Source organism: Salarias fasciatus, chromosome 19 (assembly GCF_902148845.1).
Source record: "Salarias fasciatus chromosome 19, fSalaFa1.1, whole genome shotgun sequence".
Lineage (NCBI taxonomy): Eukaryota > Metazoa > Chordata > Actinopteri > Blenniiformes > Blenniidae > Salarias > Salarias fasciatus.
The window spans coordinates 1,290,382-1,318,338 of NC_043763.1; the positions used below are offsets into that span (position 1 = coordinate 1,290,382).

The following is a 27,957-nucleotide window of genomic DNA, read 5'->3' on the forward strand; positions in this document are numbered from 1 at the left end:
AGGTGGAGGAGAGGAGGAGGAGAGGTGGAGGAGAGGTGGAGGAAGAGGAGGAGTAGGAGAGGAGAGGAGGAGGAGAGGAGAGGAGGAGAGGAGGAGAGGAGGAGGAGAGGAGAGGACGAGGAGAGGACGAGGAGAGGAGGAGGAGAGGAGGAGGAGAGGAGGAGAGGTGGCGCTCCCCTCAGCTGAACGTCCACACCTCCAGCTCCGTCACCCGGAAGTCGCTGGTCTCCGACAGGCAGCAGTTGTTGAAGGTGTAGCAGGGACTGCTGTGGCCCAGGTACAGGTCCTCGTCCAGCCACAGGCCGAAGTGTCCACTGCACACAGGACAGGACGCTGAGGACAGGACGCTGAGGACAGGATGCTGAGGACAGGATGCTGAGGGACAGGACACTGAGGGCCAGGATGCTGAGGACAGGACACTGAGGGACAGGACACTGAGGGACAGGACACTGAGGACAGGACGCTGAGGGACAGGACACTGAGGGACAGGATGCTGAGGACAGGATGCTGAGGACAGGATGCTGAGGGACAGGACACTGAGGACAGGACGCTGAGGGACAGGACACTGAGGGACAGGACGCTGAGGGACAGGACACTGAGGACAGGACGCTGAGGGACAGGACACTGAGGGACAGGATGCTGAGGACAGGATGCTGAGGACAGGATGCTGAGGGACAGGACACTGAGGACAGGACGCTGAGGGACAGGACACTGAGGGACAGGACGCTGAGGGACAGGACGCTGAGGACAGGACACTGAGGACAGGACACTGAGGGACAGGATGCTGAGGACAGGGGGAGGACAGGCTCTGCAGGGACAGGGGGGACGGGCTCTGCAGGGACAGGGGGGACGAGCTCTGCAGGGACAGGGGGGGACGGGCTCTGCAGGGACAGCGGGGGACGGGCTCTGCAGGGACAGGGGGGACGGGCTCTGCAGGGACAGGGGGGACGAGCTCTGCAGGGACAGGGGGGGACGGGCTCTGCAGGGACAGGGGGGACGGGCTCTGCAGGGACAGGGGGGACGGGCTCTGCAGTGACAGCGGGGGACGGGCTCTGCAGGGACAGGGGGGACGGGCTCTGCAGGGACAGGGGGGACGGGCTCTGCAGGGACAGCGGGGGACGGGCTCTGCAGGGACAGGGGGGACGGGCTCTGCAGGGACAGGGGGGACGGGCTCTGCAGGGCCAGCGGGGGACGGGCCCTGCAGGGACAGGGGGGACGGGCTCTGCAGGGACAGGGGGGACGGGCTCTGCAGGGCAGCAGACTCACCTGCCCCCCCCGATGGCGAAGGCGTCCCGGTAGCCTTTGATGAAGAAGCAGTTGTCTCCGGTCCACCTGAAGCACTGGAAGACAAACGCAGAGACAGTCTGATCAACACCGTCAGCACCGCCGCCAGGACGGAGCGGCAGGACGCCGGCCGCCGTGACAGCAGCAGGGGTCAGAGGTCAGAGGTCAGGGACCTTGAAGCGAGGGTGCAGCATGAAGAGGAAGGTCTCTCCGGTGCCGTAGAACTCCTCGCTGGGCCTCAGAGGGTGAGACAGGAAGGCTCCGAAGACCTGCGGACAGCCAGGTGCAGTCAGACACGGCGGGGCGGCGCCCGGGGCCGCCGCCGCCGCCGCCGCCGGTCCGTACCTCATCCAGGGCGTCTCTGATGACCAGCAGCACCGGGGAGTCGGCGGCCCGGAGCCTCCGGTACAGGGACTGCAGGCTGGCGCCGTGCCGGGACGTGCTGTAGGACAGCGTCCACGCCCGGCCCTCCGTCCACGCAGGGAGCTCCCGGGACAGCTGAGGACGGAGACCCACAGGCCGTGAGGGCCGGGACCCGGGACGGACACCGGGACACACAGTGGGACACACAGTGGGACACACCCCGGGACACACAGTGGGACACACAGTGGGACACACCCCGGGACACACAGTGGGACACACAGTGGGACACACCCCGGGACACACAGTGGGACACACAGCTGCTCCACAGACAGAATCCGTCCTCGGGAACAGGCCTGGTGAGCCTTGTGTCCAGTGTGTCCGCCATCTTGGATGAGGACACACTTCCTCATGTTGAGTGTGTGTGTGTGTGTGTGTGTGTGTGTGTGTGTGTGTGTGTGTGTGTGTGTGTGTGTGTGTGTCTGAGGTTTGCATGCTGATGAGCCCTCAGGTCCGGGGTGTGGCTCTCCAGATGGAAGAACCATCGAGTGTGACGGAGAGAAAACCTGGAGTGAGGCTTCCAGCAGCCAAATACACACACACACACACACACACACACACACACACACACACACACACACTCACAGCTCACCTCTCGGACGTGTTCAGCCTGGAGGATGTGGCTGGTCTCCAGGACCTGCTGGAGTCCCTCAGGGTCTGGCTCGGGGCCCTGCGCCGGTCTGTCCCCGCTGTCCTCCATGGACACCATCTGTAAGGCGGAGAGGGCGGAGCCGGCCGTCAGGCTGCTGTGATTCAAATGAAGGCGTGCGGCCGCGGGACAGGACGGCTGATTTGACTGCGCCCGGCCAGACTCGCCTCCCAGTCGTCTCCCGAGCCGCCGGGCTTCTGGGACGCGTCCTCCGCCTCCCTGTCCTCCAGCAGGACGAAGTCCTCGTGGTCGGGGTCGGCGTCCCCCTGCAGGGTGTCCAGGTGGGGCCGGCAGAGCTGGAGGTGGGCCTGCAGCCGCTCGGCGCTGCAGCGGAGAGCAGGAAGCAGGAAGCAGCCTCATTAGTCTCAGGACCGGCGCCCGGTTAGGCAGTAACTCCAGCATCAATGAGTGACCAGCTCACTCTGAGTGGGAGTGAGGAACAGGACACACACCGACCAGCTCACTCTGAGTGGGAGTGAGGAACAGGACACACACCGACCAGCTCACTCTGAGTGGGAGTGAGGAACAGGACACACACCGACCAGCTCACTCTGAGTGGGAGTGAGGAACAGGACACACACCGACCAGCTCACTCTGAGTGGGAGTGAGGAACAGGACACACACCGACCAGCTCACTCTGAGTGGGAGTGAGGAACAGGACACACACCGACCAGCTCACTCTGAGTGGGAGTGAGGAACAGGACACACACCGACCAGCTCACTCTGAGTGGGAGTGAGGAACAGGACACACACCGACCAGCTCACTCTGAGTGGGAGTGAGGAACAGGACACACACCGGAGCAGCTCACTCTGAGTGGGAGTGAGGAACAGGACACACACCGACCAGCTCACTCTGAGTGGGAGTGAGGAACAGGACACACACCGGAGCAGCTCACTCTGAGTGGGAGTGAGGAACAGGACACACACCGACCAGCTCACTCTGAGTGGGAGTGAGGAACAGGACACACACCGGAGCAGCTCACTCTGAGTGGGAGTGAGGAACAGGACACACACCGGAGCAGCTCACTCTCACTCACTGAGCTCTACCACACTGGAATCTCTCAGTCCTCAGGCTTCTCTGGAGACATCGCCAGAGAACATCACAGAAATATCTGATGGGACTAGATACTATTTTGAAACGCATAAAATTAAATATGTGACTTTGAATGAAAGCGGCTGTCACTCACTGCTGAGGACTGGCTGCTCCTCCTTTTAAGAATACCAGTAACAAAGTGTGAGACAGCTCCTCTTCCCAGCCCGCTCTCTGGGGAGTTTGCATGCGCGGGTTTTCCTATCCTTGTGGGGACCAAATGTCCCCACAAGGATAGGAAAACCAGCCCGATGTGCCTTGTGGGACCTTCTTCCGGTCCTAATGAGGGAAACAGTGTTTTCTTGACCATGTTGTTGTTACTGGAAAAAGTCAAAGGTCAAAAACATTTCTTTAGGGTTAGGCTGTGTTGTGGTCTGGGTCAGGGTCAGGGTCAGGGTCAGGGTCAGGGTCAGGGTCAGGGTCAGGGGCTAGTAAATGCATTATGTCAATGAGTGTCCTCACAAGGATAGAAATACAAACCTGTGCGTTTTCCCTGTGTGTGTGTTCCCTCAAGCCTGATCTGAAGTGGTTACCTCTCCTGGGACAGCGCCAGCCAGGCGTCCCTCCTGGAGCAGTGCTGGTCCGGGCCCAAGTGAAGACCTGCTCCGGGCCGCCCCCTTCCCGAGCCGGGCCGAACCCGCAGACGCACAAACCTGAGCGCCGCCGGTCCGCCCGCCGCCGGTCCGCCCGCCGCCGGTCCGCCCGCCGCCGGCCTCGGAGGAGCTGTGGAGTCAAACGGACCCCCGTTAACAGCAGGAAGCCTGACAGCAGCCTGCAGGAGCTGGTCTCCACCTGGGCCCTCTGGCTGGCCGGCCTGCTGCAGCTCCGCCTGCACTGCACCGCCAGCGTCTGGACCGCCACAGCAGAAGGCCAGAGGACTGCGCTCCAGCTCCACCTCCACCTCCACCTCCCGCTCCAGCTCCGCCTCCTCCTGCTTCAGGCTCCGCCCAGCTGGGATTGTACTGCTGCTGCTTCTGGGAGATTTCAACCTCTGGAAAAGGTTCCTGTGTCTTCTCCTGAAGTCAAAGGCAGAGAGTGTGTGTGCATCAGGGTCGGACGGAGTGTGTGCTGTGTGAAGGGGAGCTGCGCTGACCTCTGCTGGCAGGGGTTGAAGTGGACATGAGAGATGTCCGAGAAGAAGCAGACGGACTGCAGACTGTCCACAGAGCAGGACAGCAGGTAGTCCTCACAGCCGTGCTCCCTCACCAGAGGATGAGTCTTACACGGGTCAAAGAAGAGCTTATTAGAGGTCACCAGCAGGATCCCTGAAATGACACCCTGACACACACACACACACACACAGACACACACACACAGTGTGTGGTGAGTACCGCGGCCGGACAGGGTGGAGTTGTGTGTTATGCTGAGCTCCACCTTGCGGTCGGTGATGTAGCTGCAGAACAGCTTCAGGTAGGGTGTGGCCTCTGGCCCCTCCCCCTGGCAGCACTCGGGTGGGAGGGCCAATAAGCACAGCTGTCCATCAGGCATGGGCACCGCCTCCACGTCCTGTCCACAATAAAATGTGTGTGTGATTAAAACACACACACATCTCACACTGGTGTGTGAATGTGAGTGTGAATGGGTGAATGTGATATTGCAGTGTAAAGCGCTTTGGGCTCTGTCAGTGCAGGGTAGAAAGGGCGATATAAGTGTAGTCCATTTACCATTTAAGAGTGATATGAAATGTTCTGATGGTTCTCAATTTGGTAAAAGCATCGAGATTTAGATTCAAGGACTTGTTTTTATGTAAGACAGGGGTCTGCAGCATCCGGCTGCGACATGATAACCCCTCTATAGTGGCTCTACAGCTCCTCTATAGCGACTACAGCTGCTCTATAGTGGCTCTACATCTCTATAGTGACTCTACAGCTCCTCTATAGTGGCTCTACAGCTCCTCTATAGTGGCTCTACATCTCTATAGTGGCTCTACAGCTCCTCTATAGTGACTCTACATCTCTATAGTGGCTCTACAGCTCCTCTATAGTGGCTCTACAGCTCCTCTATAGTGGCTCTACATCTCTATAGTGGCTCTACAGCTCCTCTATAGTGGCTCTACATCTCTATAGTGGCTCTACAGCTCCTCTATAGTGGCTCTACAGCTCCTCTATAGTGGCTCTACATCTCTATAGTGGCTCTACAGCTCCTCTATAGTGGCTCTACATCTCTATAGTGGCTCTACATCTCTATAGTGGCTCTACAGCTCCTCTATAGTGGCTCTACAGCTCCTCTATAGTGGCTCTACATCTCTATGGTGGCTCTACAGCTCCTCTATAGTGGCTCTACATCTCTATAGTGGCTCTACAGCTCCTCTATAGTGGCTCTACATCTCTATAGTGGCTCTACATCTCTATAGTGGCTCTACAGCTCCTCTATAGTGGCTCTACAGCTCCTCTATAGTGGCTCTACATCTCTATAGTGGCTCTACAGCTCCTCTATAGTGGCTCTACATCTCTATAGTGGCTCTACAGCTCCTCTATAGTGGCTCTACATCTCTATAGTGGCTCTACATCTCTATAGTGGCTCTACATCTCTATAGTGGCTCTACATCTCTATAGTGGCTCTACAGCTCCTCTATAGTGGCTCTACAGCTCCTCTATAGTAGCTCTACAGCTCCTCTATAGTGGCTCTACAGCTCCTCTATAGTGACTCTACAGCTCCTCTATAGTGGCTCTACATCTCTATAGTGGCTCTACAGCTCCTCTATAGTGACTCTACAGCTCCTCTATAGTGACTCTACAGCTCCTCTATAGTGGCTCTACATCTCTATAGTGACTCTACAGCTCCTCTATAGTGACTCTATAGCTCCTCTATAGTGGCTCTACAGCTGCTCTATAGTGACTCTACATCTCTATAGTGACTCTACAGCTCCTCTATAGTGACTCTACAGCTCCTCTATAGCGGCTCTACATCTCTATAGTGACTCTACAGCTCCTCTATAGTGACTCTATAGCTCCTCTATAGTGGCTCTACAGCTGCTCTATAGTGACTCTACATCTCTATAGTGGCTCTACGGCTCCTCTATAGTGGCTCTACATCTCTACAGTGGCTCTACAGCTCCTCTATATCAGCTCTACATGTCCTGTGAATTATGTGTAAGTGAACTTGGTCCTGCCCTCCTCTCAGGTTGAGGTGATCAGTGCGACTCTGGAATCAAAGCATTCATCCACACAGCAAACAGTCTGAACGTGCTAAATGAAAAAACCATCTGCAGGGGCGAAGTGACTTCAACAGGACGGACTAAACCTGTCCTGTAGACGACCTGCAGCTGTGACACCATCTGAATCAGCCAGAGCTGCAGCTGAAGACACAGCAGTGTGTTCTACAGTGTGTGAGGCTCTCAGCCACAGGCTGGATCTGATGTCTGCAGACGAAGAGGAAGTCAAACAGCTTCTCTGAGATGTGAGCTGAGGTGAGCTCTCCACTGAGCGAGGCACAGCGAGGCTCTTCTTACCAGCAGTTTGTCATATTCTGCCTCTGGTGAAGACGCCTGATCCGCCTCCGCCTGCTGCTCCGCCTGCTGCTCCGCCTGCTGCTCCACCTTCGAGTCCAGATCCAGCTCCGGGTCTGCTGCAGTGCTTTCCTCTGTGTGGACGAGCAGCTGCTCCAGAGAGGACGCCATGATAGGGACAGTCACACACAACCACACACAACCACACACACACACACACACACACACACACACACACACACACACACACACACACACACACACACACACACACACACACACACAGTACCTCAGAGATCAGTTCCTCTTTACGCAGGCCTGTGTTTGTGGTCACATCTCAGACCCACAGCACACATGAGGGCTGGACCCGACACCTGACACACACTGCTTCAGCAGCTCTCATCAGGCCCTGAAGGTCCTGAATGACTCGGCATTCTGTTTCTACAGGTTTCTCACAGGAACCGTGTCCTCATTTCCTCAATGAGGCTCCAGTGAAGTCCAGCCTCATTCAGTGACGTGAGGAACATCTCTCCTCCCTCACTGGATCCCTTTACTGAATCTGAGCTCAAACAGGAGATTCAGAGAAACTCCCTTCATGACATCATGAGGGGAGATAGCCCCTCCCTCTGGAGATAGCCCCTCCCCCTGGAGATAACCCCTCCCCCTGGAGATAGCCCCTCCCCCTGGTAGTGGATACTGACTTTAACCTTTGTTTTTTCCACATGGAAACGCCGCATCTGGAAATCCCACAGACGGGTGTGTAGCATGTGGTGTCCTGATGTAGCATGTAGCATCACTAGTGTGTGAGTCCCGAAGCTCTTTAGCATGTAGCATGTAGCCCGGCTCAGAGTTACGTAGCTGCTCCTGATTGGCAGACTCATCTCGGGGTCTGTCTGCTCCTGGAATTCAAACTGGACCAAGACCTGAATCTGTTCTGGTTTTGGTTCCACCACAGTGAGTTCAGACCTTCGAGTTGTGCGATGAGCCGGAGCACGGCTCCCTGAGCCTCATTTGGCGGGAAAAAAAATCAATGCTATGCAAATGAGCTGTGAGCCACACAGAGATAAATCCACTGGAAGACTCCTGACTGGGATCTGAAAGGAAGCTGCATCTTCTCCCTGAGACGGTTCTGCAGGAGAACCAGGGACAGACGCAGAACCAGAACCAGCCTGTTCTCAGCAGAACTCTAGAGCGTCTCTAAGAACGGCTGATTCAGGACCAAGGCTGACCATGTGACAGGAGAGTCCAGCTCTGCTGAGGGGGACACGCTGAGGACTGTCCCCACTGAGACGCTGTCCCTCCACTGAGACGCTGTCCCCCCACTGACACGCTGTCCCCCCACTGAGACGCTGTCCCTCCACTGAGACGCTGTCCCTCCACTGAGACGCTGTCCCCCCACTGACACACTGTCCTCCCACTGAGACGCCGTCCCTCCACTGAGACGCTGTCCCCCCACTGAGACGCTGTCCCCCCCGAGACGCTGTCCCCCCACTGACACACTGTCCCCCCACTGAGACGCTGTCCCTCCACTGAGACGCTGTCCCTCCACTGAGACGCTGTCCCCCCACTGAGACGCTGTCCCTCCACTGAGACGCTGTCCCCCCACTGAGACGCTGTCCCCCCACTGAGACGCTGTCCCTCCACTGAGACGCTGTCCCCCCACTGACACGCTGTCCCCCCACTGAGACGCTGTCCCTCCACTGAGACGCTGTCCCCCCACTGACACACTGTCCTCCCACTGAGACGCCGTCCCCCCACTGAGACGCTGTCCCCCCACTGAGACGCTGTCCCCCCCGAGACGCTGTCCCCCCACTGACACACTGTCCTCCCACTGAGACGCTGTCCCCCCACTGAGACGCTGTCCCCCCACTGAGACGCTGTCCCCCCCGAGACGCTGTCCCCCCACTGACACACTGTCCTCCCACTGAGACGCTGTCCCCCCACTGACACACTGTCCTCCCACTGAGACGCCGTCCCTCCACTGAGACGCTGTCCCCCCACTGAGACGCTGTCCCCCCCGAGACGCTGTCCCCCCACTGACACACTGTCCTCCCACTGAGACGCTGTCCCTCCACTGAGACGCTGTCCCCCCACTGAGACGCTGTCCCCCCCGAGACGCTGTCCCCCCACTGACACACTGTCCTCCCACTGAGACGCTGTCCCCCCACTGACACACTGTCCTCCCACTGAGACGCTGTCCCCCCACTGACACACTGTCCTCCCACTGAGACGCTGTCCCCCCACTGAGACGCTGTCCCCCCACTGAGACGCTGTCCCCCCACTGAGACGCTGTGTCCCGGAGCTCTTTCAACAACTGGCTGTTGTGCGATCTGCGGCCATGTCTCCTCTCCAGGGTTTATTCTCTCTGGGTTTTTATTAAAAGTGATTCTCAAACATCGTCCAGTTCTTCTGCTTGACTTTGACTGTCCCGCTTCCTGCTTCCTGTTTCCTGTCACGTCATCACGTCACTACGTACAAGGGAACGCATGGCGGAACCAATAATCGGCTATTTAATCCAATCGGCTGTCAGGCGGCGTTCATATGAGACATAGAGCAGATTATTGATGGGTGTAGACCACCTCCAACAATCGGATCAAAATACAATCGCCTCTGAGCGAAGCCGATCCTCTCAGTGTTTATATGAGCCTTTACAGGCCGCTGCTCCTACAGTCCGTCACCCGGCGCCGTGGAAACCAGGCCGGTGCTGCTTGTGATCAGTCACAGCGACAGCGGCTGTCAGAAGAGTTAGAAAACTCAGCTGGTGACATTTTAACTGATTCTCCACTGAAAGACTTTAGAGGAGAAGCTATCTGGAGCTCTTCTGATTGGACAGAGTTCAGACTGGGCGGAGCCTCAGGGTCAAAGGTTAATGGTGTTTTGTAGAAGTGTGCTTGTTGTGCTGTCGGTGCAAAGACTGCTGAGCTCTGGCTGATGACTGGCGCCTGACAGACCGCAACAATACACTGCTGTGTGTGTGTGTGTGTGTGTGTACGGGTTTTTCTATCCTTGTGGGGACCAAATGTCCCCACAAGGATAGGAAAACCTGGAACGATGTGCATCGTGGGGACATTTTTTGGGTCCCCATGGGGGGAAACAGTGTTTTCTTGACCATGTTGTTGTTACTGAAAAAAGTAAAAGTGCAAAAACATTTCTTTAGGGTTAGGCTTTGTTTTGGTGTGGGTTAGGGTTAGGGTAAGGGTTAGGGGACACCGTCGATTTGATAGGAATCTGGAATTCCAGAACGGAAGAATCCGGATCCGGAATTTGCAATTCTGGAATCTGGAATCTGGAATCTGGAATCCAGAACTGAAAATTCCGTTTCCGGTTTTTTCAATTCCGGAATCTCAATTCCGGATTTTGACCACTATGTTTTGAGCGCTAGAGAGCCATCAAAAGTTAGAAAACCATTTTAAAATTCAGTTTTCAAGTGGCTAACCCATGTTTTTCACCAAAATGACTCTAAATAAATCAGAGAACCCGGCCATGTGGGATTTTCACCCGAAATGCCAAAAATGTTGGGACGAGCCCCAAAACACACAAAACAGACAGTCACACCCCCACAAACGCGTGGGTGGGGGTCCCGCCGGTCCCCGAGGGGTCAAAAATTTCACGTTGGAAATTGACCCGACCGACCCTGAGGACAAAGAAAGCTCATCAGCCCGGATCAACGCTAGAGAGCGGGGGCCGATTGGTGAAGTCAAACATTTCTAGAGGTCCTGGAGAGATGACACCCCACCACACCTGTCAGGGACCTCCCCAGCTGTCAGTGGAAGCCAATCTCAGTCCTCTAGCTACTTCCTGGGCGGAGTTATCATTGCTTGACCGCATCTGGAATCCCATTCCAATCTGGAATCTGGAATCTGGAATCTGGAATCCCAACCTGGAATCTGGAATCTGGAATCTGGAATCTGGAATCCCAACCTGGAATCTGGAATCTGGAATCCCAACCTGGAATCTGGAATCCCAATCTGGAATCTGGAATCCCCTTCCAGATTGCGTCTTTGAAGCTCAAAGTGCTTGGATCAGCCCAAAAACACCCAAAACAGACAGTCACCGCCCCGAGAGACACGTGTGCGGGGTCGTTGCCAGTCCCCGAGGGGTCCCAAATTTCATGGTGGAAATTGACCCGACTGACCCTCAGGACACCCAAGGCTCATCCCCACCGATCCAACCACATAGACTATGGGCTGATTCATGAGGTCAAATTTTTATCCAGGGGGTAGAGAGATGACACCCCACCACACCTGTCAGGGACCTCCCCAGCTGTCAGTAGAAGCCAATCCCAGTCCTCTAGCTACTTCCTGGGCAGAGTTAGAGCAGATTCCAGATTTGGTCATTGGTTGACCTAATCTGGAATCCCCTTCCAGAATGTGACATCGATTTTTAAAAAGTGCAGGTAGACACTTGAAACTACAACCATTGCACTGCTGAGGCCCTAAGCTTTCATTTGATGCCAATCTCAGCCCTCTAGCTCCTTCCTGAGAGGAGTTATCATTGCTTGACCGAATCTGGAATCCCCTTCCAGATTGCGTTTTTGACCCTTAAGATTGCAGGTAGACACGTGAAACCACCACCATTGCGCTGCTGAGGCCCTCAGCTGTCATCTGAAGCCCAGCCCAGTCCTCTAGCTCCTTCCTGGGCGGAGTTATCATTGCTTGACCAAATCTGGAATCTGGAATCTGGAATCTGGAATCTGGAATCCCAATCTGGAATCTGGAATCCCCTTCCAGATTGCGTCTCGGAAGCTCTGAGTGCCTGGATCAGCCCAAAAACACCCAAAACAGACAGTCACCAGCCCAAGAAATACGTGTATGGGGTTGTTGTCGGTCCCCGAGAGGTCAAAAATTTCATGGTGGAAATTGACAAAACTGACCCTCAGGACACCCAAGGCTCATCCCCACCGATCCAACCACATAGACTATGGGCTGATTCATGAGGTCAAATTTTTATCCAGGGGGTAGAAAGATGACATCACAACACACCTGTCAGGGACCCCCCAGCTGTCATCTGATGTCACTCCCAGCCCTCCAGCTCTTTCCTGGGCCGAGTTAGAGCAGATTCCAGAAGCGGTCATTGGTTGACCAAATCTGGAATCCCCTTCCAGAATAAGTCCTTGACCCTTAAATGTGGAGTTAAACACTTGAAACCACCACCATTGCACTGCTGAGGCTCTCAGCTATCATCTGAAGTCAATCCCAGCCCTCTAGCTCCTTCCCGGGCAAAGTTATAGCTGATTCCAGATTTGGTCATTGGTTGACGAAATCTGGAATTGCCTTCCAGAATGTGACATCGTTTTTTAAAAAGTTGCATTTAGACACTTGAAACCACCACCATTGCATTGCTGAGGTCCTAAGCTTTAATTTGACACCAATCTTACCACTGTAGCTCCTTCCTGAGCTGAGTTATAGCTGATTCCAGAAGCGGTCATTGGTTGACCGAATCTGGAATCCTTAGCCATGTTAGCTCCACATGCTAGGATGAGCCCAAAAACACCCAAAACAGACAGTCAGCAGCCCAAGAAATACGTGTATGGGGTTGTTGCCGGTCCCCGAGAGGTCCGAAATTTCACGGTGGAAATTGACCGAACCGACCCTCAGGACACCCAAGGCTCATCGCGTATCAACACATATCCAACTCCCAACATATCCAACCCTAATGTTGATGGAATTAGGGTTAGATTACCGTTGACCGCTAGGGTTACGAGGTTCCCAGAGGGCTGAAAATGCTCCTCATCAGCCTCCCAATCCATCCATATAGACTATGTGCTGATTCGTGAGGTCAAATTTTTACGCTAGGGTTAGAGATATGAAACCTCAACAGACCTGTCAGGGACCCCCCGGGGAGACGCATATCAAATTTGCATAACCCTAACCCTAATCGTTTGCGAACTAGGGCTCGATGACCTTTGACCCCTAGGGTCAAGTTGGTCCCAGAGGGCTGAAAATCCACACAGCGGCTCTCCCAGCACCCCCGATCAACCTCCCCGAGTTTCGTGCCAATCGGGCAAAGCGTTAATTTTCACCCCCTATGACAGACTACAGATCCTCTAGGGTTACTATGCCATCAGCCTCCCAATCCTCTCTGAAATGAGATTTCGCTGAAAAAAGTGAAAAAACATGATTTGAAGGAGATCCAAAGGTCCGATCGGGATGCCATTCCACACAGGTGTCGGGGACCCCCCTGGGCCTCACCTGTCAAAGCCACACCCTCCTAGCCCCTCCCCTTCCAGAGTTATTCAATTAAACGCGCTCTGGAGGTTAAAGGTCACTGGGCGGGGCTAGGAGGGCAGCAGAGGGATGACCTTCCACAAACAGGTCAGGGACCCCCCTGGGGGTCACCTGACAAAGCCACACCCTCCTAGCCCCTCCCCTTCCAGAGTTATTCAACTCCAAAGTCGTTAGCGGCGGCTAATGCTAAACGCGTTAACCACGCGGCTTGTGCACGCGCTGGAGGGATATCCTTTTACACACCCATCAGGGACCCTCCCGGGAGTCATGCATCCAAATCCCATCCTCCTAACCCTAATCGTTTAGGAGTTATTAAAGCTCAAAGTTAGGGTTAGCAGCTAACGGCTAATTTAAGCTCCTTCTCAATTTGCGCAGTAATTCTACGCGGTGGGCAGGGCTGCCCCATATCAAAGGGTGCCTAAGGTCACCACGCACCCTGTGTGCGAGTTTGAGCCGGCTAGCTATCACCGTTTGGGAGCTATTAACGAAAATAGCTAAATTAGCTCGTTTTTTAGCCGCAAAACGTTAGCATTTGCCTATTTAACATACTTCTACATGTCCCGGGAGGCTGAAAATTTTACCACAGGTGCAGAAGGGGACCCCGAGGCAACCCTGAAAGTCTCAGCCCTCCAGCTATTACCGTTGATTTTTAAAAAATAAAAACGTGAAAACGCGAAATGCAGAAAGTAGCTTTTTTCGGGTATTTCCGTTTCAGCTACAACCACCGCAGCCGGCACACATCAGCGGGGTGTAGAGACGGTCATTTTGATGCCACTTTGACCTCGTTTGCTCCAGTATTTCAAAAATGGCGCACAAAATATGTTCGGTTAAGGCGTTTTTGAAAACGAGTGCCTTCAGCTCTCCCGAAAGACTTCCGGGTGGCCTAGAGGGCTGAAATCGCACAGATTGGATGTGCTGCCAGCCCCGATGCATGACCCCGAATTTGAGCTCCCTGGCTCAAGGCCTTATGGGAAAGGTCACCCCGTTGACCTTTGACCGATAGGGTCAGGAAGGTCGCTCAGGGCTGAAACTTCTCACAATGGATACCCTGGCTCCCCTGATGCAGGTTCCCGAGTTTCGTGCCGATCGGTCAAAGCGTTGAGGGATTTTGCTATGATTCATGCTTTATTTCGGGCCTTCTGCAGGGCAAGTGAAAACGGATGGATTTTTTTGGAAAAAAGTATTCTAGAGAGCTGAAACTTCACAGGATGGATGCCCTGGAAGCCCCGATGCAGGATCTAGTGTTTTTTTGTCTCTAGCTCAATGCGTTGTTTTCACCCTCTGGGGGAATCCCTTAGAGTGATGAGGGGATCCCTGACCTCACATGAGGTATGTGTGCGGGGGTCCTGCCGGTCCCCGAGGGTCCCAAATTTCATGGTGGAAATTGACCCAACCGACCCTCAGGACACCCAAGGCTCATCCCCACGGATCCAACCATATAGATTATGTGCTGATTCATGAGGTCAAATTTTTCTGCTAGGGTTACAGAAATGACACCACAACACACCTGTCAGGCACCCCCCAGTGAGACACATATCCAACTTTCATAACCCTAGCCCTAATGGTCTGCGATCTAGGGTTAGATGACCTTTGACCCCTAGGGTCAAGATGGTCCCAGAGGGCTGAAAATCAACACAGCGGCTCTCCTGGCACCCCCGATGAACCCACCCGAGTTTCGTGCCAATCGGGCAAAGCGTTAATTTTCACCCCCTATGACAGACTACAGATCCTCTAGGGTTACTATGCCATCAGCCTCCCAATCCTCTCTGAAATGAGATTTCGCTGAAAAAAGTGAAAAAACATGATTTGAAGGAGATCCAAAGGTCCGATCGGGATGCCATCGCACACAAGTGTCGGGGACCCCACTGGAAGTCAACTGTTCAAGCCACACCCTCCTAGCCCCTCCCCTTCCTGAGTTATTCAATTAAACGCGCTCCTGTGGTTAAAGGTCATTGGGCGGGGCTAGGAGGGCAGCAGAGGGATGAGGTCCCACAGACAGGTCAGGGACCCCCCAGGGAGTCAGCTGTTAAAGCCACACCCTCCTAGCCCCTCCCCTTCCAGAGTTATTCAACTCCGAAATCGTTAGCGGCGGCTAATGCTAAATGCAACAACCACGCGGCTTCCTTATGCGCTGGAGGGATCCCCTTCCACACAACTGTCAGGGACCCCCCCGGGAGTCATGCCTCCAACCCCCATCCTCCTAACCCTAATCGTTTAGGAGTTATTCAAGCTGGAAGTTAGAGTTAGCAGCTAACGGCTAATTTCAGCTCCCGCCCACTTTGTGCAGTAATTCCACGCGGTGGGCGGGGCTGCCCCATATCGATGGGTGCCTAAGGTCACCACACACCTTGTGTGCGAGTTTGAGCCGGCTAGCTGTCATCGTTTGGGAGCTATTAATGTAAATAGCGAAATTAGCTCCTATTTTAGCCACAAAACGTTAGCATTTGCCTATTTCACATACTTCTACATGTCCCGGAGGGCTGAAAATTTTATCACAGGTGTGGGATGGGACCCCGAGGACACCCTGAAAGTCTCAGCCCCCTGGCTATAACCGTTGATTTTTAAAAAATAAAAACGTGAAACGGCGAAATACAGAAACGTGCTTTTTTCGGGTATTTCCGTTTCAGCTACAACCACCACTGTCGGCACACATCAGCGGGGTGTAGAGACGGTCATTTTGATGCCACTTTGAGCTCGTTTGCTCAAGTATTTCAAAAATGGCGCACAAAATATGTTCGGTTAAGGCGTTTTTGAAAACGAGTGCCTTCAGCTCTCCTGAAAGACTTCCGGGTGGCCTAGAGGGCTGAGATCGCACACCGTGGATGTGCTGCCAGCCCCGATGCATGACAGCGAATTTCAGCTCCCTGGCTCAAGGCCTTATGGGAAAGGTCACCCCGTTGACCTTTGACCGATAGGGTCAGGAGGGTCGCACAGGGCTGAAACTTCTCACAGTGGATGTCCTGGCACCCCCGATGAACATACGTGAGCCTCGTGTCGATCGGTCAACGTTTAAATTTTGACCCCTGGGAGAGCTTGCAAATCCCCCAGACTCAGTGGGGCATCAGCCTCCCAATCCAACCATATAGATTATACGCTGATTCACGAGGTCAAATTTTTCTGCTAGGGTTAGAGAAATGACACCACAACACACCTGTCAGGCACCCCCCAGGGAGACACATATCAATTTTTCATCACCGTAACCCTAATAGTCAGCAAACTAGGGTTAGATTACCTCTACCCCCTCGGGCTAGGAGGGTCATTATCCCAGCCCCCCTCCACACAAAGCTTAAAAAATAAGTACAAGTTCCAAACGCGAAAAATTCATAGCACTGAGTGGCCGAGTGGTCTAATGCTATGGCTTGCAACCAGTAGGTTGTGGGATCAAACCCCACGGGGGACATGCTTATTGTGGTGCATCTTGAGCAGTGGAGACTTAGTGTTACTGAGGCAAAGTGTTTTATTAAACTAACTTAGCCTAACCTTTCAGATTCCAGAATCTGACATTGGATGACTAAATCTGGAATCCCCTTCCAGAATGTGACATCGTTTTTTAAAAAGTGCAGGTACACACCTGAAAGGAACACCATTACACTCTTAAGGCCCTAAGCTGTCATTGGAAGCCAATAAAAACCCTGACTGGAGTTAGGGTCAAGGCTTAGGGCTTAGGGTTGCAAATAGGGTTGACCAAAGACCCCTTACCATTTAAGTTAGACACTTGAAACCACTACCATTGTACTGCCAAGGCCCTAAGCTTTCATTTGATGCCAATCCCACACTTCTAGGGCCTTCCTGGACAAAGTTAGAGATTGTCACCAGAATGAAGCAAGCTGGCATTGCATTCCAGAAAGAGACATTGAAACCCAAAGTGTTTGGATCAGCCCAAAAACACCCAAAAACACCCAAAACCGACAGCCACCTTTCATAACCCTAGCCCTAATTGTTTGGAAACTAGGGTTAAATGACCTCTGACCCCAAGGGTTAGGAGGGTCATTATCCCAGCCCCCCTCCACACAAAGCTTAAAAAATAAGTACAAGTTCCAAACGCGAAAAATTCATGGCACTGAGTGGCTGAGTGGTCTTATGCTATGGCTTTCAACCCAACTTTTGTGGGATCAAATCCCACAGGGAACATGCTTATTGTGGTGAACGTCAAAGTTTTTCTTTAGGGGTCAGAGAGATGTCATCACAACATACCTGCTTTTTTGAGTATAGGGTTACAGTTAGGGTGTAGGGTTACCGAGTTAGGGTTACACATAGGGTTGACCATATAACCCTTAACATTGAAGTTAGACACTTGAAACTACCACCATTACACTCACAGGACGCTCAGCTTTCATTTGAAGCCAGTCCCACGCCTCTTGCTCCTTCCTGAGAGGAGTTATAGCAGATTCCAGAATGTGTCATTTGATGTCTAAATCTGGAATCCCCTTCCAGAAAATGACATCGATTTTTAAAAAGTGCAGGTAGACACTTGAAACTACAACCATTGCACTGCTCAGGTCCTAAGCTTTCATTTGATGCTAATCCCAGCCCTCTAGCTCCTTCCTGAGAGGAGTTATAGCAGATTCCAGAATCGGTCATTTGATGTCTAAATCTGGAATCCCCTTCCAGAAAATGACATCGATTTTTAAAAAGTGCAGGTAGACACTTAAAACTATAACCATTGCATTGCTGAGGCCCTAAGCTTTCATTTGATGCCAATCTCAGCCTTCTAGCTCCTTCCTGACAGGAGTTATCATTACTTGACCGAATCTTACCAAGACCACAACAGACCTGTCAGGGACCCCCGAGGGAGACACATATCAAACTTTCATAACCCTAGCCCTCATTGTTTGGGATTGTTAGGGTTACAGTTAGGGAGTAGGGTTACCGAGTTAGGGTTACACATAGGGTTGACCAAAAAACCCTTAACATTTAAGTTAGACACTTGAAACTACCACCATTACACTCGGAGGGCCCTCAGCTTTCATTTGAAGCCAGTCCCACGCCTCTAGCTCCTTCCTGAGAGGAGTTAAGGCAGATTCCAGAATGTGTCATTTGATGTCTAAATCTGGAATCCCCTTCCAGAAAATGACATCGATTTCTAAAAAGTGACTTGAGACTTGACACTGCAACCATTGCACTGCTGAGGTCCTAAGCTTTCATTTGATGCTAATCCCAGCCATCTAGCTCCTTCCTGAGAGGAGTTATAGCAGATTCCAGAATCGGTCATTTGATGTCTAAATCTGGAATCCCCTTCCAGAAAATGACATCGATTTTTAAGAAGTGACTTGAGACTTGACACTGCAACCATTACACTGCTGAGGTCCTAAGCTTTCATTTGATGCTAATCCCAGCCCTCTAGCTCCTTCCTGAGAGGAGTTAGGGTTGAGAATTCCAGAATCGGTCATTGGATGACACTTTCTGGAATCCCCTTCCAGAAAGTGTCATTGAAACTTAAACGTGGAGTTAGACACTTGAAAGTACCACCGTTACACTCGCAAGGCCCTCAGCTTTCATTTGAAGCCAAGCCCACACTTCTACCTCCTTCCTGAGAGGAGTTACAGAGGATTCCAGAATTGGTCATTGAATGACGAAATCTGGAATCCCCTTCCAGATTGCGTTTCTGAAGCTCAGGGTGTTTGGATCAGCCCAAAAACACCCAAAACAGACAGTCACTGCCCCAAGAGACACGTGTGCGGGGTCGTTGCCAGTCCCCGAAGGGTTCCACATTTCATGGTGGAAATTGACCGAACCGACCCTCAGGACACCCAAGGCTCATCCCCACGGGTCCAACCATATACATTATGGGGTGATTCATGAGGTCAAATTTTTCTGCTAGGGTTACAGAGACGACACCACAACCCACCTGTCAGGGACCCCCGAGGGAGACACATATCAAACTTTCATAACCCTAGCCCTCATTGTTTGGGATTGTTAGGGTTACAGTTAGGGAGTAGGGTTACCGAGTTAGGGTTACACATAGGGTTGACCATAAAACCCTTAACATTGAAGTTACACACTTGAAATTACTACCATTACACTCGGAGGGCCCTCAGCTTTCATTTGAAGCCAGTCCCACGCATCTAGCTCCTTCCTGAGAGGAGTTATAGCAGATTCCAGAATCGGTCATTTGATGTCTAAATCTGGAATCCCCTTCCAGAAAATGACATCGATTTTTAAAAAGTGACTTGAGACTTGACACTGCAACCATTACACTGCTGAGGTCCTAAGCTTTCATTTGATGCTAATCCCAGCCCTCTAGCTCCTTCCTGAGAGGAGTTATAGCAGATTCCAGAATCGGTCATTTGATGTCTAAATCTGGAATCCCCTTCCAGAAAATGACATTGATTTTTAAGAAGTGACTTGAGACTTGACACTGCAACCATTACACTGCTGAGGTCCTAAGCTTTCATTTGATGCTAATCCCAGCCATCTAGCTCCTTCCTGAGAGGAGTTATCATTGCTTGACCGAATCTGGAATCCCAATCTGGAATCTGGAATCTGGAATCTGGAATCTGGAATCCCAATCTGGAATCTGGAATCTGGAATCTGGAATCTGGAATCCTAATCTGGAATCTGGAATCTGGAATCTGGAATCCCCTTCCAGATTGCATCTTTGAAGCTCAAAGTGTTTGGATCAGCCCAAAAACACCCAAAACAGACAGTCACCACCCCAACAGTTGTGTGTTTGGGGTTGTTGCCACTCCCCAAGGGGTCGCAAAATTCATGGTGGAAATTGACCCAACTGACCCTCAGGACACATAAGGCTCATGCCCCTGTATCCCACCATACAGTCTATGGGCTGATTCATGAGGTGAAATTTTTATGCAGGTTTACAGAGATGACATCATACCACACCTGTCAGGGACCCCCCCAGCTTTCATTTGAAGTAAATCCCACACCTCTAGCTCTTTCCTGAGCTCAGTTACAGCACCTTCCAGAATCGGTCAAGGCTTGACCAATCTGGAATCCCTATTCAAAATCTACAGTGTTGTAGTTGGACACTTGAAACCACTTCCATTGCACTGCTGAGGCCCTCAGCTTTCATTTGCAGTCATTGCCAGAGCTCTCGGTCCTTCCTGAGCGGAGTTGGAGCTCGTTTTCAGAATGTTCAGTTCCGGAAACGGAATCTTCAGTTCCGGAAACGGAATCTTCAGTTCTGGAAACGGAATCTTCAGTTCTGGAATCTTTGGTAGAAAGGTCCTAGGCACTCAGAAACGGTGGCCAAGGGAGCCCGAGTCCCCTAACAGCAGTTTAAACCAACTCCCAGCTCTCTAGCATGTTCCTACGGCTCACAGTGGTAGATTGAACCAATTGTGGAACTATATTCCAGAAAACGACAGACAAATTGCTCCCCCTAGTGGTAAAATGGTGGTACTGCAACAAAAAAAAATAGGTGCTAGAGAGTCAAAAGACACATCACCGGACTGTAAAAAATCCCCCGAATTCACCTAGACGTCCCGTTTTTGTCTAGGACCCATGGTTAGGGAAATAAATGCCACATACACTTTCCGGGTATAAAATGGCAATGCCAGATATGTTGTAGAGCTCGCCGAGGCGATTCCAACGGTCCTACTCCCGTCGCTCAGAGACCCTCAGAACAAGACCTGGAATCCCCTAATTAGGGTCAGGAGTTAGACATGAATGGGAGTCAATGGAAGGTCCCCACAAGGATAGAAATACAAATGTGTGTGTGTGTGTGTGTGTGTGTGTGTGTGTGTGTGTGTGTGTGTGTGTGTGTGTGTGTGTGTGTGTGTGTGTGTGTGTTCTTGTATTTCTATCCTTATCGGGGCCAAATGTCCCCACAAGGATAGCAAAACGTGGAACGACGTGCTTTTGGGGACCTTTTTCCGGTCCTAAGTAGGAGAAACAGTGTTTTCTTGACCATGTTGTTGTTATTGAAAAAAGTAAAAGTGCAAAAACATTTCTTTAGGGTTAGGCTTTGTTGTGGTGTGGGTTAGGGTTAGGGTAAGGGTCAGGGTTAGGGGCTGGACATGAATGGGAGTCAATGGACGGTCCCCACAAGGATAGAAATACAAGACTGTGTGTGTGTGTGTGTGTGTGTGTGTGTGTGTGTGTGTGTGTGTGTTATTCATCAACAGCCTCAGTCTGTCTGTCTCTCATTTCCGATAGAAACCTGAGGCTCCCCCTGCAGCCTCTCACTGCCACGCCCACCCTCCCACTGCACGGCCCGGAATCAAACCAGGGACTCACCGGGCTGCTGGGGCCGCCAACCGAAGACACGTCTGTCAGCAGCGTCCTGCTGAGGTCCCAAGACGTCCCTGAGGACGGACAACACCGCTCTGTCAGTCATGGAGCCCAGTGGGAGGGGCTGAAGCACACACACACACACACACAGAAACACACACACACACACACACACACACACACACACACACACACATACACTGAGAGACACACTGAGAGACACACACTCAGTGTGTTCACATGGGATTTTTTATTTCTACTTCCTCTTGAAAGGATAAGTACAGTTTAAACAGTTATCATGTTTCACGGGAGAAATTTAGATCCAAAGTCGAGCGGTGGACATCCGTACAGGTCTAGCAGACGGGGCATCGGTAACGCCGCTCCTAAAACGGCTTTAATCGTCCAAAAACTCATTCGTTTCACCAATATTTCATCATGGTATTTCATCACACACACACACCAACACCGTGGCTTCCATAGCTCTCGTCACACTACCGCCTGGACATATAGATATCTAGATGTAGGTGTCTAGATACGCGTGGATGCCACGTAGTACATTCAAATCGAACATATATCTGCATATATGACATATCTGGACCCCGGGCTGTGGAGGAGAGGCTGAGGGACCAGGAGGAAATGTTGGTGAAACTAATGAGTTTTTGGATGATTAAAGCCGTTTTAGGAGCGGCGTTACCGATGCCCCGTCTGCTAGACCTATACGGATGTCCGCCGCTCGATCTTGGATCTAAATTTCTCCCGAAGCTCTGTTGGGATCAGAAAAGCCTTCTGTAGCTCTGGCGTGTTGCTCTGGTGTGTTGCTCTGGTGTGTTGCTCTGGTGTGTAGCTCTGGCGTGTTGCTCTGGCGTGTTGCTCTGGCGTGTTGCTCTGGCGTGTTGCTCTGGCGTGTAGCTCTGGTGTGTTGCTCTGGTGTGTTGCTCTGGCGTGTAGCTCTGGTGTGTTGCTCTGGCGTGTTGATCTGGTGTGTAGCTCTGGTGTGTAGCTCTGGCGTGTAGCTCTGGTGTGTAGCTCTGGCGTGTAGCTCTGGCGTGTAGCTCTGGCGTGTTGCTCTGGTGTGTAGCTCTGGCGTGTTGCTCTGGCGTGTAGCTCTGGTGTGTAGCTCTGGCGTGTAGCTCTGGCGTGTTGCTCTGGCGTGTAGCTCTGGCGTGTTGCTCTGGCGTGTAGCTCTGGTGTGTAGCTCTGGCGTGTTGCTCTGGTGTGTAGCTCTGGCGTGTAGCTCTGGTGTGTAGCTCTGGTGTGTAGCTCTGGTGTGTTGCTCTGGTGTGTAGCTCTGGTGTGTTGCTCTGGTGTGTAGCTCTGGTGTGTTGCTCTGGTGTGTTGCTCTGGCGTGTAGCTCTGGCGTGTAGCTCTGGTGTGTAGCTCTGGCGTGTAGCTCTGGCGTGTAGCTCTGGCGTGTTGCTCTGGTGTGTTGCTCTGGTGTGTAGCTCTGGGGTGTTGCTCTGGTGTGTAGCTCTGGCGTGTTGCTCTGGCGTGTAGCTCTGGCGTGTTGCTCTGGCGTGTAGCTCTGGCGTGTTGCTCTGGCGTGTTGCTCTGGCGTGTAGCTCTGGCGTGTAGCTCTGGCGTGTTGCTCTGGCGTGTAGCTCTGGCGTGTTGCTCTGGCGTGTTGCTCTGGCGTGTAGCTCTGGCGTGTAGCTCTGGCGTGTTGCTCTGGTGTGTTGCTCTGGTGTGTAGCTCTGGTGTGTTGCTCTGGCGTGTTGCTCTGGCGTGTTGCTCTGGCGTGTTGCTCTGGCGTGTAGCTCTGGTGTGTTGCTCTGGCGTGTTGCTCTGGCGTGTAGCTCTGGTGTGTTGCTCTGGCGTGTTGCTCTGGTGTGTAGCTCTGGCGTGTAGCTCTGGCGTGTTGTTCTGGCGTGTAGCTCTGGTGTGTTGCTCTGGCGTGTTGCTCTGGCGTGTAGCTCTGGTGTGTTGCTCTGGCGTGTAGCTCTGGTGTGTAGCTCTGGTGTGTTGCTCTGGTGTGTTGCTCTGGCGTGTAGCTCTGGTGTGTTGCTCTGGCGTGTTGATCTGGTGTGTAGCTCTGGTGTGTAGCTCTGGTGTGTAGCTCTGGTGTGTTGCTCTGGTGTGTTGCTCTGGTGTGTAGCTCTGGTGTGTTGCTCTGGCGTGTTGATCTGGTGTGTTGTTCTGGCGTGTAGCTCTGGTGTGTTGCTCTGGCGTGTAGCTCTGGTGTGTTGCTCTGGCGTGTTGCTCTGGCGTGTTGCTCTGGCGTGTAGCTCTGGCGTGTTGCTCTGGCGTGTTGCTCTGGCGTGTTGCTCTGGCGTGTAGCTCTGGTGTGTAGCTCTGGTGTGTTGCTCTGGTGTGTTGCTCTGGCGTGTTGATCTGGTGTGTAGCTCTGGTGTGTAGCTCTGGTGTGTAGCTCTGGTGTGTTGCTCTGGTGTGTTGCTCTGGTGTGTAGCTCTGGTGTGTTGCTCTGGTGTGTTGCTCTGGTGTGTTGCTCTGGCGTGTTGCTCTGGTGTGTTGCTCTGGCGTGTAGCTCTGGCGTGTTGCTCTGGTGTGTTGCTCTGGTGTGTTGCTCTGGCGTGTTGCTCTGGCGTGTTGCTCTGGCGTGTTGCTCTGGTGTGTTGCTCTGGTGTGTTGCTCTGGCGTGTTGCTCTGGCGTGTAGCTCTGGTGTGTTGCTCTGGCGTGTAGCTCTGGTGTGTTGCTCTGGCGTGTAGCTCTGGTGTGTAGCTCTGGTGTGTTGCTCTGGCGTGTTGTTCTGGCGTGTAGCTCTGGTGTGTTGCTCTGGCGTGTTGCTCTGGCGTGTTGCTCTGGTGTGTTGCTCTGGTGTGTTGCTCTGGCGTGTTGCTCTGGCGTGTAGCTCTGGTGTGTTGCTCTGGCGTGTTGTTCTGGCGTGTAGCTCTGGTGTGTTGCTCTGGCGTGTTGCTCTGGCGTGTTGCTCTGGTGTGTTGCTCTGGTGTGTTGCTCTGGTGTGTTGCTCTGGTGTGTAGCTCTGGTGTGTAGCTCTGTTGTGTTGCTCTGGCGTGTTGCTCTGGTGTGTTGCTCTGGCGTGTTGCTCTGGCGTGTAGCTCTGGTGTGTTGCTCTGGCGTGTAGCTCTGGTGTGTAGCTCTGGTGTGTTGCTCTGGCGTGTTGTTCTGGCGTGTAGCTCTGGTGTGTAGCTCTGGTGTGTTGCTCTGGCGTGTAGCTCTGGTGTGTTGCTCTGGCGTGTTGCTCTGGCGTGTTGCTCTGGCGTGTTGCTCTGGTGTGTTGCTCTGGTGTGTTGCTCTGGCGTGTAGCTCTGGCGTGTAGCTCTGGTGTGTTGCTCTGGCGTGTAGCTCTGGTGTGTAGCTCTGGTGTGTTGCTCTGGTGTGTTGCTCTGGTGTGTTGCTCTGGTGTGTAGCTCTGGTGTGTAGCTCTGGTGTGTTGCTCTGGTGTGTTGCTCTGGCGTGTTGCTCTGGTGTGTTGCTCTGGCGTGTTGATCTGGTGTGTAGCTCTGGTGTGTAGCTCTGGTGTGTAGCTCTGGTGTGTTGCTCTGGTGTGTTGCTCTGGCGTGTTGATCTGGTGTGTTGCCCTCAGCAGTACCTTGCAGGTAGTACTGCCTCAGCTGGGGGTTTCTGATGTGGGGGGCGTGGCTCCCGGCGGCCCCCCCCTGCGGCTCCGGGGCCAGCGGTGGTCTCTCCCAGGGCCGCTGGGCAAAGCGTGGAGGCTGAGAGACCCCGGGGGGCAGCCTGGACCCCCACCTTCAACACACAGCAGCACAGACTCAAGCAGGTGACGGACGCACTGCCCCCTGCTGGCTGGACGGGGGAACCGTCGCTTCAGGCACTAGAACACCATGCTGATTCCAGAACAGTCTGATCCAGATCAGGGTTCATTCAGGATGGAACCACACACACACACACACACACACACACACACACACACACACACACACACACACACACACACACACACACACACACACTCTCTGAAGGGCTGACCTGGCGTTCATCTGACTGAAGTAGCCACTCGTCTTGCTTCTCTGCGACGCTCCGTCCATGACTGCTCAACTCACTGCTCCATGAAGACCAGCAGGAAGGGGGGTGTTGGGGGGGCTCAGCTTGCATCCTTCCTCCTCCTCTTACTCCCCACGCCACCCTCCATCCTCTGCTCCATCACCTGAAAGAGGAAGAGGAGCGGTTAGGGTGTTTGGAGACCAGGTGTCACATGACGCCGCGGCGCTGCCGACTGTGAGTCTTTGTGGTGAAGCAGGACTTCTTCTTCCTCTGTCACATCGCTGAACTTCCTGTCAGCTGATTCCAGCTCTCTGCTCTCACCCTCCCATCTGAAGGACAGCTGTTACTCACTCAGACACAATTCCCAGCCAATCAGAGAATTAATGTGATGCTGAAACTGATGACTTCTGACTCATTTTCAGTACTTTTAGACATTTGTATTCCACAGGAGGGTCTTTATTCACACTTTAAATCTCAGTGTTTAGAACCATCTGTTAATCACACTGAGTAACTTTCACCTCCACTATTTTAATGAGCGGACAATAAAACGAACTTATCTCAGTTTCAGGACCACACAGGTCAACCTGAGCCCCAGTGAAGGGACAGCATGCTGCTCCTCGCTTCCTGACACAAACAGGAAGGAGGACGTTTTCACCAGGTGGTACTGCAGGCTTCAGGCTTACTACTGCCTCCTGGTGGCTGCAGGTGGTACTGCAGGCTTCAGGCTCACTACTGCCTCCTGGAGCCTCCAGGCGGTACTGCAGGCTTCAGGCTCACCACTGCCTCCTGGTGGCTGCAGGTGGTACTGCAGGCTTCAGGCTCACCAGTTCAAGTTTTGTATGAGCAGGGGTGCAAATAAAATTTTTTTGTCTGGTTCTCAGGGGAGAACCTTGGGTTGTTGCTTGGTCCTCACATTTTTAAATACATTTTTTTCCCCACGCCCTACAGGAAGAACAAAATAGAGGGATGTGTGGACGATGTTACATAGCTGCTTTAAAGCTCGTGTCCGGAGTTTCCGTTCGTTTCCACTGTATGTATCATTTTTCAACAGAGCTTAAATGTGTCAGTCTGGTTCATACTACAATATAATATTAGCATAACGCAATATAAAAATTTATTCATGAGCCCCGCCTTCGTCTCATAGACCCCCATGTTATCCGAAAAAGCACCGGTCAGCTTCAGCCAATAGATTTCGAGCTTCCGCATTCTCGTGTTGTCAATCAAAGTGTGGAGCAGCCAGAGAGCACGGCCGCTCGCCCAGCAGAGGAGAGTTAGCAACGCAGCAGATATATCCACTGTCTGCTGAACATCCACCGTAAACAGCTCAACATGGAGGATGCTGTAGGACTCAGAGGCTCTCATTTTCACCCGACAAATAATTCGCGTGCACAATTAAGGGGCGTGGCTTGGTCGCTCATGAAAGCAGAGGGAGGGGGGACCTCGAGACATTGGATTAAAAAAAACCTCTCTCTTTCAAAACTCCGGACAGGAGCTTTAATTTCAACTGAACATGAAGAGAAGCAGCAACAGAATGTCTGAAACCTTCTAACTTTCACAAAATATAATGGTGTTTAAAGCTCTGAAAAATAAAAGTTCTGATACAGTATCTGCTTTTTATCACTTAAACCAGCGGTTTTCAAAGTCTGAGGCGCGCCTCCCCTAGGGGGCGCCAGAGAGCTTCATTGGAGGCGCAGCGAGCTTTTTGTCCCTGTGCGGCTGCTGTACTCCATGCACAGGACTAAACAGGACAGTCTGAAGTATTGTGCACGTCATTTTACTCCCAACAGCAGAACATTACACCTGAACAGAAAGCTCTGAGTGAGCCCCGCCCACTCTGTTGTCTCCAGAAAAGAGCTTCAGAATGCTGCTGCATGTCCTTTAACCGAGCATTTTATGGTCTGTGTGTGTGTGTGTGCGTGTGTGTGTTCCATTGCTAAAACCTCTGATAAAGCCGTCAATACGGTGTTTCAAATTCACTGGTTTCCTTGTTACCTGGTGACTGACTTCCTTTAGCACTTCCTGCTGCTGCTAGTAGCAGCGGATGTTGAAAGCAGACTCATTAAAGGCCTGAACGGCTTTTTGTCTGGTTTTTAACATCTATCAGCAACAAGGGACGTGAAAGAAATCCAGTCACCAATTAAGGGAAACTAGTTCTTCCAAAACACCGGCTCCTCTCCGGGTTCTGGACTCTTCTCCTCCGCTAGCTCGCTGCTGCGTTCAGGTGACTGGAGCGAGCCGCGGAAAACCGAAACTCGGTCGTTCACATGAAAGCAGCGGAGACAGCTGGACTCAGGAGACACTCAGGAGACACGAGAAGGAAGCGTGGACAATTTGCATCAAGGAACGGCTCTCAGACAGCTGTGAACCGGCTCTCGTCGTTCACTTAAAAGAGCCGTTCAAACGAACGGCTCGTTCATTAAACGTCACAGCACTAATGCGCACCTTGCTATCCCCAAATCTTGGTACGCAAATGAGCGTTACAATGTTTCATCAGGTATGCATTTTTTAATTTGGTAGCACATGCGCACCAACGCACCGCTTATGTGCACCCCTGTGTATAAGTCACCCTATCACAGCGCCTCCTCTGTCCATGTGATGCGGTCATGTGACAGGCTGGACCAATCACATTTACATCCAGTTTGAAATCCTCATTATGGAGACGTCCTACTCAAATCCTCAAGACGGGATTTCCAAATGCTATGGAGGACGCAATGGTAGTTTCTTCCA

General features: G+C 52.6%; 1 protein-coding gene across 1 annotated transcript; it reads right to left on the minus strand.

Annotated features, from left to right (window-relative positions):
• Positions 1-64: 64 nt before the first annotated feature.
• Positions 65-27,796, minus strand: LOC115406544 (nuclear receptor coactivator 7-like). Its single transcript, XM_030116652.1, has 15 exons — positions 27,767-27,796; positions 25,216-25,393; positions 24,818-24,975; positions 21,315-21,382; positions 6,895-7,041; positions 4,818-4,949; positions 4,537-4,721; positions 4,236-4,459; positions 3,977-4,166; positions 2,521-2,677; positions 2,297-2,413; positions 1,630-1,782; positions 1,458-1,553; positions 1,267-1,340; positions 65-314 (listed from the first exon to the last, which is right to left on the minus strand). The coding sequence occupies exons 2-15, from the start codon at positions 25,272-25,274 to the stop codon at positions 179-181; spliced, it is 1,896 nt and encodes a 631-aa protein (XP_029972512.1). The 5' UTR covers positions 25,275-25,393; positions 27,767-27,796; the 3' UTR covers positions 65-178.
• Positions 27,797-27,957: the final 161 nt, after the last annotated feature.

Excerpts from the sequence above, each read along its gene's own strand:
- LOC115406544 (XM_030116652.1), bottom strand. The coding sequence starts at position 25,274 with ATGGACGGAGCGTCGCAGAGAAGCAAGACGAGTGGCTACTTCAGTCAG. Across the intron at positions 4,950-6,894 it reads CAGAATATGACAAACTGCTG|GACGTGGAGGCGGTGCCCAT; the intron begins GTAAGAAGAGCC and ends TATTGTGGACAG. Across the intron at positions 2,414-2,520 it reads GCTCGGGAGACGACTGGGAG|ATGGTGTCCATGGAGGACAG; the intron begins GCGAGTCTGGCC and ends TCCGCCTTACAG.